The sequence below is a fragment of the Halyomorpha halys genome, unplaced genomic scaffold, assembly GCF_000696795.3.
Source record: "Halyomorpha halys isolate HHAL.00 unplaced genomic scaffold, Hhal_1.1 Scaffold392.1, whole genome shotgun sequence".
NCBI classification, from domain to species: domain Eukaryota; kingdom Metazoa; phylum Arthropoda; class Insecta; order Hemiptera; family Pentatomidae; genus Halyomorpha; species Halyomorpha halys.
Genome location: NW_027114089.1, coordinates 680,040 through 690,968, shown reverse-complemented (window position 1 = coordinate 690,968; position 10,929 = coordinate 680,040). Strand labels below are relative to the sequence as shown.

The window sequence follows — 10,929 nt, the reverse complement described above, 5'->3', positions numbered from 1 at the left end:
CCCATCATAAATTCTAGATGAGAATGACTGAAATGACTATGAAGAATGAAGAGTCTCCTTTTTTAATCATGGAGATAGAGGAAAGTAGACAGGTGTGAGTAAATGTACCAAGTTAAATTGATAATGGGGGACATTTCAGCAGCATTCTCTTGGTACTCATTATAGTTGGGCTTGGCATAAATAATTTTTATTTTATTGTAATTTATGAGAAGATGATTTGAAGGGAGGGTCAGCAGAAAAATACAAATATTCAAAAATTTATTTGTGTTTTTCTGCTGACTGCTCCCCTCCCCCTCTACCATCTTTTCTTATTTATTTATGGTCAACTATCTTCACCTCATTATTGTAATGTACAAGATTTTATTCAGCCACATTGAAAATATCTTTTTTCTTGTAAAAAAAAAATGTATTGTCTTAGAACTATGTTGAATTTCAGTTCAAAAATTATTTCAAAATACATGAAGACTACAGGGGAAAAACGGCTTTTACAATTTTTTCAGGAAACTAAATTTTCTAAAACAAAGTTCTAAACATGTTGGTAAAATTTTGAGGGGATATTTTTTAAGTTGTGTGGAGTCCATCTAAATCTTCAAAAAATTAAAAAAATATATCTTAGAGCATGAAATTGGAGCTCGATGTGCCAGAACTTGTAGAAAATTGTTATTATTATTTAATTTGTAAATGGATGGCAACACTGCTTCTGACCTGGACCCTAGGCTTTCCTTTGTCTAAGGCCTGTTTTGCCAGTGACATCCTTAGAAACACAGTTCTTTTCAACAATTAGATGTGAAATATTTATTTTAAAAAGTATGAATTACATTAAATGTTATTTAAACAGGGAAAATAGAATCAAAGATATTTACAATGACATGAGAGATTTAAAAAAAATTCTGTACTGCTACAACCCATGAAGGGTTCAGTACTTTGTAATGAAGTAGCAGGTTTTTCTCCATTTAAGAATACCTACTTTATAGAGGCTGGATGTTCCCCAGGAGGACTCCTCCTGACCCCTTAGAGTTGACTCACAGCTAATGTACTAGAATAAATAATTATTTGCCAGTAGATAGTAACATAGCACCTTACTGAGCTATACTGCTCCCCACTGGAGATTTAGAAGAAAATATATAAACAAGTCAGCCGACGCCTCATCCTCCATGATAAAATTAATTTTAAACTTCCAACATTTTTTAGAACAATGATTTTTGGAATTCATAAAGAGATCAGGCAATACAAACCTGCATATTTTTCTAATGCATGATGGCCATTCGACCGCTTTACTAAATTTCGGCCCTTTTTTAACTGTAAAAATTTATGTAATAGGCAGAGAAAAAGCCTTAGTAGATTGGAATGATGTAGTAGGGGAGGGGACTCTCTAACAATTATATTAATTTAATTTTTAAACGTGGAGCAATCTCAGGAGACATCCTGTTCAAGGAGTGGGTTTTAAAAGTTTTTTTTTAATTTTGAACTTGAAATAAAGAAAAACAAAAATATTTCATCTCAATTATGTTTAGTATTATTGAAGAATTATACTTCTTCATAGAAGTATACTCGTACTGGTACTGGTATTTGGTGGGGGAACAGGTCCCACAAGTGGGCCTGGTGGTCCTTTCTGCCATCCCCTGGCAGCTAGCTGAGTTGCCGCCGCGTACTATCCAAGGTGGGGGTGTAAAGATTCATTTTTCGGGACAGCCGAAAAATGAATGTTAACTACGCCACATGAGAATAGAACCTACAACGTTCCAAATCAAGCGCTTCTGGGACCTACATCCCAACTCGGACAGCCGTCACGTCCCTTCAGGACTATAGCACTAATTTTTTTTTTTTTTAAAAATTGAATTTTTACATCAAAATGAATTCACACAAATTAAGTGAAGAAATCATGATATGAAGGAAAAATATATCAAACTCAAGTTCAAGAATTTCAATTTTAAATAACTTTTCAAACATTGTGAGGTTCATTTAAAAGCTTCATTTCAGAAGAGTTGTGTACTACCACCAAAGTTAGTCCTCAAACTAAAAATGAAAGAAAAAAATATTTAAGAGCTTAGTTTTACTAGGGCTTAAAAGCATAAAACCCAATGCTTATCAACACCCCAGCTTAGTTTTAGTAATTTATGTTCATAAAGTTGGGAAAGTTAATTTCGATAATTGCTGTGATAAGATCTGTTAGCAGTCATTTGGTGGATTTTTAAGAGTACTGTACAAAGACAAGAAATCCCTAATGAAAAATTCAGTGGAATTTCTTCTACCAAACCTTTGGCCACACTCGCAGTGTATAATCTTCAGTTTAACATACTAGTTCTGTGTTTATCCTGGTTTTGCATTCAGAAAAAAAGTAGTATATGGTGCAAGGAGTGGCTTTTAAAGAGAAGTGTGTATTCCTGCTAAAAATCTAATCAGAGAATTAATTATTTTCCTGAAGGATCATGACAATCTTTTAAACTAGCTTCATCAAAGAAGATTTGTTGAAATTCTGTCTGAAATTTCCATTTAATGGCTGAATTTAACTTCTGAAATTCTCAAGGTCGACTGATTGTTAATCACACACATGATCGTGAGAATGAATAAATTCTGCCGCAATACTAAAACAAATTGAATATGTTAGCAATTTTTGGGCCTTTTTCATCCTCTGTTGCCTCAAGTAAGCCGCCACACATGTTGGAAATTCCTTCTGGCTTGAACTGTTTAAGGCTGACCTTGATGTAATCCTGTTCTTATATGATTATCTCTATTAATTGGGCTACAGAGGAGGTTATTTCTAGTTTAAAATGTAAATTTTGCAAAGGTTTAAGTTATGATGTTTCAAAACACTAGTCGAAAAAATTATTTGTGATGAATGTGTGTCAGTTTATAAATCGAATTCATTCAAAATCAATAGAGGCGTTTCGAAGCCCAACACATAGAGTTTAAATAGACTTTCGGCGAGTCGATTTTAACGAAAAAGTTTTAATGATTCTGATACAGAGATAGAGTGACCGTTGTAGCCGAGGGAGTTCAGGCCTCACCATAGGTTTGGAGAGACACCGTTTCGATTCAAGCCTGACTGCATTTTTTTTTTACCCTTTTCCTGGTCATTTCTGACATGCAGGGGGTGTGAGATATCTCAATGTTACCACCTTACTATATCTGGAGTGGGAAGGTCGATTTTTGATTCCGTGGGGCAACCAAGAAATAAATAAAGTCAACCCGCCCAGGACAGAGTCGAACTGGTGCCGCTGCGTTTCCGGAGTTGCTACGCCTACGTTTTAACTCGCCTAAGACGACCTTGGTCTCGATGTATTGACTTTTATTTCGTGGCCGGCCCACAGAATGAAAACTTGAAACCATTCCGCTATGGTTAGTATAGGATGGTTACCTACAAGATTACCCCTCCCTCAGCCCCCGTATTTCAGAATTAAACTAAAGATAACATAGATAAAACAGAAACTAAGTAGTTGTTCGTACGACTTTTCGTTTTTGAGCAAGGTATTTTTTCAGTCTGATTCGAAATTTTTCACGTTTGCAATACTTTCCCTTACTATATATTGCACATACAGTTAAGTGGAAGTAAAAAAAGCAACAAAATTGACATCTGTTGGGTTTCTAACCCACTATCAATCCAAACCCTTTGTGCAGAGAGAATTCCAGCGCCTGTTTAATTAACAATTAAGATTTATTAATCTGTATATTAGTTTAAGAATACGTATAACATAACTACGAAAATATTATTAAAATAGATCTCTGTATTTTTCAATTTTAAATAGTTTGGTTATGAATTTTCAATGAAGTAATTGCTATTCTATTAATTAACCGTATGGTTACTACTATCATAAAACCCGCTATATCATAAACTCTGGATTTATTAACTTTTGATATTCTTGAAGTCTATAAACGATTCGTAGTGAAGAATGGCTAATTGTTTGAAATCTTCAGCTCTTTTTTTGCAAAAGGCATCTAATTTAACTTTTGTGAGTATAATTATTTGTACGATGTAATGTGTCTCTTCACTGATCTAATTTTAACCTTTGTTCAGTTCGAGTTATCTTATTGTTATATAAAAAATGATAGAAATATGTTTTACCTTGTTTAATTAACGCTATAAAACTAGTTCGGTAAAATGGGATTCAGTTGCCAAAATATGTATTTAATGAGGTCTTTCCCAACTCAGTTACAATTGTTAGCCGATAATGGTCATCATAAACTCTGCATCAGTCTTTTCAGGAGGTTACTTGAAGGTTAGCCATTAGGTTACTCTTAGCTAATTTACAGGAATGTTATACTACTTATAGTAAACGTCTCTCAGCTATCTGCTTCGGCAGAGCAATGGCTGCATATAATCATCTGCATAATAAAGATTGGTAGGCCGGAACTGGAGTCGAGGCCCTGTAAAGTGCTGCTACACGTTGGCTGACAAACTTCGGCAAATTCATGCATGCACAAGCGTTTAGATAGAATTTTTGGATTTTCTGGGATAAATTAGCTTGAATTTGTGGCCAACGCGTTGAGTGTTGGTCTTGGGGCACAAATCAAAGGGCGCTTGTGCTGCTTGCACACGTTTGTGTTCAGTTTGCATTGTTTTAGAACTTCAAGGAGTAATATTTGTGATCTTAATTAAATAGAGCATTTCCTCAATATTCGGATTCAATAATTAACTCTTGCTTAAGATTATATATTTTAAAATTCTATCGATTCTGTGTAAATACATTGTTTCAAATTTTATCAATTAACTTTAGGCGCCTTATATTTTATTTGACAAATCGCAAATGAAAATTTACAAAAAAATTACTTGTTTGGGTCATTATATTAATAAATATTTGATTTAAAAAAAAAAAAAGAAGGAAAGTTGAATTTATAGGTTATGTAGTGCTAATATGAATTTTATCATGAACCAACTAATTTACTGATATTTACTTTTCCTCTTGTTTCACCTATCTTTATTTTTTCATTTTCATAATAAAAATAGGGTAAATTGGATTTATTAGCCGACAAAAGGCAAAAGAACAAAATAAGCCTCTTTATACTGACGTTTGTGTCTTCTTTTGATTACCAAGTATTTGCGGTGAGTGGTAAACGTGTAGGTCCAGTCTGACAGGAATATTGGATTCAATCCCTCGATGTCAAGTTCATCTGCCAACTGGAGGACGAGTGTCTTCTCATCTCTCTGTAAAACTTAGTAAGATCCTGTACTTGGCCGTGGACCGTGATGTACCTATAAAAAAACTTAAGCGTATGAAATTAATAAAAAACTATTTCATTGAGACAGAGCAGTATATAGCTCTATGTCTGCTGTCACTGACTGATATGCTTTATCTCTTGTGTTTAATATATATTTCTTTTAAGTGATAGGAAACCCTCACAATAGCAAACACGCCCAAAATTTTGTGCAAAAATATTTCAATATTTTTTCGCTATTTACCCTTCTCACTACAATTCATGAACAAAATTTTCGGAATTACGGGCCCTCGCGTAATATATGTGTTGCAAAATAAGTTCGTAGCGTTTTTCAATATTTCAATTTAATCCTCTCTGTATTTATAAAATCGTGTTTACTTCGTCAATAATGTTTACATATTCTAAAAGAGGATTAGTTAAGGTGCTTTTATGCATCAATTTCAACCGAGATTCCTTATTGCTTATTCCTTATTCCTTAGTGGCATTTTTATTGCTCAAAATGGAAAGAAAAAAATTCATTTTCGTCATTAACGATTATTTTATTTCCGAAAAGGAAAATCCGCTACACAGACGGTTAATAAAATTTTCAGTGTGTATGGCGATGATGCCTTAGGAGGAAGCACCGTCTGTAAGTGGTTTGCTCGGTTCAGAAACGGAAATTTTGACTTGAAAGACGCAAAGCGCTCGGGTCGTCTTCATCTGTTGCTGATGACCAAATCCAAGCATCGATAACAGACAACCCTCATTCTACGACACGAGATATGGCGGAAACGCTTAACATATCTTATACAATTGTCTCAAATCATTTGTGCCTCGTAATCGTAAAGATATAGTTTTTCATCACGATAACGCCCGTCCTCACGTGTCTTTGCACACCCGGTAGAAATTATTGGAGTTTGCCTGGGATGTGTTCACCCACACGCCCTATTCACCAAACCTTGCTCCAACAAATTATTCACTTATTTTAGGGCCCTTCAAAACTCTCTTTACGGAAAACACTTTAATTCGCTCGGAGACTGCAAAACGCACTTAAAGGAGTTCATTGCGCAAAAATCTGAGAAGTTCTGGGAGGACAGACTAAAAAAATTACCTGAAAGATGGCAATATGTAATAGATCAAAATGGGTCATATATAATTGATTTAAAATAATACTACCTACGTCGCTTTACCAAGAGCTGAACATTCGTCACTTGTGTTTGCTTTTTTTTACATTGAATTTAATTCTTCATATAGTAATCAATGCATTGCTTTACCTACAATTTTGTAAACGTTCAACTATAAATTAAATAAGGACAAAATTATAATATGAACAAACAAAGTTTCAAATTCCGTTAATATGTATGTTAACGGAATTTGAAACTAGGGAACAAAAGATATAATTGCACGAAAATCCGGTCTCGGGTTAGCTATTAAGTAGACACTGACCAGTTGTTTTTTAGGTAGGTTCCTACCTCAGCAAATACAACTATATTTTGGGTTGGTATTGGTAGGTACGTCCAGAAACTCAAAACTTTTTGATCGGCTTTCGTATGTATGTACATAAAAGTAACTGCAATTGCTTCGATCTTTAACATGGGACCATCATTGTAGACCTACCCAAACATTTCCTCATCATGCATAGATAAGACAACCCAAACATTCCCTCAACATGGTTAAATAAAGTCTACAAAAAAAGACAGTTAAAATATGTTATTATACCTAATTGGTTGGTAGGTATGACAAAAACAAATACATTAAAGAAAGAATGATTGTTCCTCTACGTTCTTCCCTGCTATCACATTTTCCATAGGTGATTCTCTCGTTGTAGTGTACGTGGCGAAAGCTTTTGATAGAATGAAGAATTTTTAATCAAAATTTTGTCACCCCCTTACACTGTGCTCTCTTCTACAAAATTTTGACGGGTTCGCAAACATCTTCAAAAACTTTTAAATACCCCTTTTTTATGCAATAATTCTCCTCACAGTGGCTAAAATTTTGTATCTGCTTTTGTGTAAATTAAATAAATTGGTCATTTTACTTAATTTTGTCTATTTCACATGAAAATCATCCTTCTTTTTTTTAAATAAAAAAAATCAGCCCAGGGTTCTCTTTAACTAAGTTGGAGCCTTGAGAACTTTGTTTTAGTGATTCTTCTCCTCAGGTAAGGGAATTTCTTTTCTGAAGAACTCTGGAATACCAACAACACTAAACAACGTACTAGTTAAAATCATTTTTGCTTAAAATTTAAAACGTTAAAAACTTTTAAAATAAATTAAACATTTACAAGAATTACTCTCCTTGATTATTTATTAGCAAAACGATAAATGACACCTTCAAATTTTTTTTTATTAATTTCACCGGAATATGTTAATAGTTTCCAAGAGTGTCAAGAACTGGCCTTATTCTTATACTTTTCTTTTACTCCCTAGTAGGTTATATCTGACATGCTGGGGAAGGAGGGTCGGTGTTAACATTTAAGTAACTAACTTATTGAAACCTGAGTGGGAGGGTCAAGTTTTCATTCTGTGGGACCACCACGAAATAAAAGTCAATCCGCTAAGGCCGGATCCAAACAGCGCCGAAATAGAAACTAAGTTGTCGAGATCTCTCCTCAACTCACTCAGCTTCAATGCTTTCTCACTTTTTTTTTTTTATCTGCGATTGCAATCCGCCCGTGATTCGCTTGGGACTGCGTCTGACATTCCCGACTGAATAGTGATCTAAGGGTAATACGACCAAGGTCTACTAACATCTGTCAATAGTTAGAAAATTAAATACGTAGATCGAAATAGATCGCCCTAAAGACCCACGGAAACACTTTTCACATTATGAACCCTCCCCTAGCCAAGTCCTTGCACGATTTCTGTAACTAGTATGCTGCTCGTTATATTTTATTTCATATAGTCGTTTTTTTCATTTTCTCTTTGTCATTAAAATGAGGTGAAAAATAAACTTTCTTTAGAATATAATCAATATTTTATATTTGGTTGTAAAAGGTTTTGGGTTTTCCCACCTTCAAGTACTAATATTCCTCATTGTTTATTAAGTACATCCATTCCTTTTGGAAATTTTGTGATATGATCATTTAATTAAAATTAATACCACAACATTCACATTGAAGTAGAATTTACCATAGAAAAACCTCAGAATAAATAAATCAGATTTATAAATATAAACATTATTTTTATTTTTCGTCTTCGTTTAAAAAAAATGCCGAAAATAAAGTGTGTATTTAGTGAGAAGGTTCGGAATAAGTAAAAGTTTGAAACTGAAAATACAAGGGAACATGTTCAGGCTTTAAACTGCAATTAAATAGTTTTCAGCTGGGTGAGCAGTAAAAATTTGTTTGTTATATTGGAGGCTAAAAAAGAATATATTTTTTGGCTGAAGAATACAAATTTTAGTTCCATTATTATTATCATCACTCCCTTCCACTCTCCCTCCTCCAGAATCATCCAAGTTTCCCTAAATTGGCTTTTATAATTTGTTGCAATCCTCTTTATCCCTTAAATGTATTTTAAATACTGTCTGATATTTTCACACTACTATTTTTGTCGACACTTCTATGCAAAACAAGCTCCTGCAGCAAGAACTTCAAAACCCACTTAAGTGAAAAGAATGCTTCAAGTTAGTATAAGCTTGACCTCCACTGAAAAGTTTGCTTTTTGCTTTTGTAAGAGTGGTGGGAGCAAAAGGAGTCTACTGCGATATAATTAAAGCAGTTATAATAATAAAAGGAGTTTTTAATTTTTCTCACTCCACCTGCTGGAGCCTGTTTGTGCTTTTAAATTATAATAAATGTCATTTTATGCTTGTTAGGTATTTTTCTTTTATAAACATTTAGTTAAAATTAAAAGATTAGATTGCTTTCATTATTTATAATGAAACATAAGTTTACAAAACTGACGTCTAAGTGTGCATGCTGGATACATTCTTTCATTGTGGTTCAATGGTCAAGCAACAGTATTTCTTCATGATTGGTAGTTACATAGGTTTAAGGTTCTTTATAAGTAACAGTCTTTATTAATTTTAAAAAAAATAATTAAGTTATTATTATAAGAGGTACTTATTTTATCTGACCCTTAGAAATTAGGCATTAATAATTATTAATGAATTTAAAACTAACTAATTTAAGATTATTTCATACAGATTAGGTATTGGTTATTAATACTGTAATGTTTTTGTTCTTTTGTCCACAGAAATATGGTATGCGTCCAACAATTTTATCTAGAAAACTTCATATCACACCTAATCCTGGGGCAACTAAGTCTGGAGAGGTTAGTTACTTTTATTTGGATTGCTCCATGCAATATTATGGACACAATGCAACTGTGTTTGTTATGAACTAGTTTGTTTATTTAAATAATCTCAGTCCTAAGTTCCTTAAAAAATTAAATTCTTGAAGTAATCAATATTATGTATCTATTGATTAGTTTTTAGTGCGTATGGAGTATGAATGTATTGAATCAGCAAGATTTTTCTTGTTAAAATCTGTAAATAAATTGACCCATCCAAAATTTAACCAAATGACTTGAATGGTCCCTTAAAAATTTTGATATAACAGTTAAAGATTCTTTAAATAATAGATATGGTTTTCTGAAATTATATAAATAGTTGGTATTATGAATAAAATATTTTTGAATTAATGCCAAAAATGCATCAACATTCACTTGTTTAATAATTTATATTTGCAGGTTTCAAGAGAATATCCTGTCATAGATCATACGTATGATGCCGTAGTCGTTGGAGCTGGTGGGTCAGGACTTCGTGCAGCTTTTGGTCTGGTTGATGAGGGCTTTAAGACAGCTGTTGTCACTAAACTATTTCCTACAAGATCTCACACGATAGCGGCACAGGGTGGTTTGAATGCTGCTTTGGGAAATATGGAAAATGATGACTGGCATTGGCATATGTAAGTTTCTTTGTTTATTGATTTATTTGGCATTCAAATCTTGATGTTATCTATAATAGTGCAGGAAAGACGAGTCATTCTCGAGGTCACTAACCCATTCTAAATAGATTAGAAAGCTTAAAATCTATTCTGCAGGTCCACCACAAAATAAAAATTAACCTGACCTGGTGGGATTGCAGTTGAGAATGCTAAGTTGGTGTTTTGACAAATGTAAGTTTGTGAAACTGGGAATAAAAATAAATTAATTTCTTTTTTGAAAAATTTTAGTTCTAAAATAAAATTTTAACAATCAATAAATGTATTGTTAATAACATAACTTTTTAGGAAATGAAAAAAAAATCAAATTGTAATCAAACTACTTAATGTGAGCCAATATTTTGAGACATGTTGCAGGGCTTCATCAGAGCTAAAAAAGATACAATCTACTAAAATAATGTAACAAAGAAAGAGAATAGATAACATGAAATAAAATTATTATGATTTAAAATTGTTATAAATAAAATAAGTATGATTTAAAATATATGAAAATTTATATTAACATAAATAAAATAAAGCAAAATAGATAAATTTAGAGTAGAAAGATTAAAATCTATTCTGTGGATCCACCACAAAATAAAAGTCATATAATAAAAATCATCATAAAATAAAAATAATAAATTTAGTCCTGCAACATGGGGCGAAACATTGGCTCACATTAAATAGTTTAATTACTATTTGAGTATTTTCACCAATTTATGGTGAATAGTGGTTTTATTCTGTTCTCTGACTATACTAAGTACTTTCTTGATTCTGCTTAAAGCAGAAGTTAAAAACAATAGGAAATTATTTTGGTGTTTACTCGGTATAAATCAGCCTTTTATATATTGTTATTGATCTACAATTTG

The 10,929-nt window shown here is 32.8% G+C and overlaps 1 protein-coding gene across 1 annotated transcript in view; it reads left to right on the top strand.

The window, feature by feature from the left end:
- The first annotated feature begins 3,791 nt into the window (after positions 1 to 3,791).
- LOC106682164 (succinate dehydrogenase [ubiquinone] flavoprotein subunit, mitochondrial) overlaps positions 3,792 to 10,929 on the top strand; it is a 23,471-nt gene continuing 16,333 nt past the window's right edge. The window contains exons 1-3 of the mRNA XM_014422874.3: positions 3,792 to 3,950; positions 9,333 to 9,410; positions 9,828 to 10,045. Of these exons, the coding sequence (XP_014278360.1) occupies positions 3,891 to 3,950; positions 9,333 to 9,410; positions 9,828 to 10,045 (356 nt within the window). The 5' untranslated portion in view covers positions 3,792 to 3,890. The remainder of the gene's footprint in view (positions 3,951 to 9,332; positions 9,411 to 9,827; positions 10,046 to 10,929) is intronic.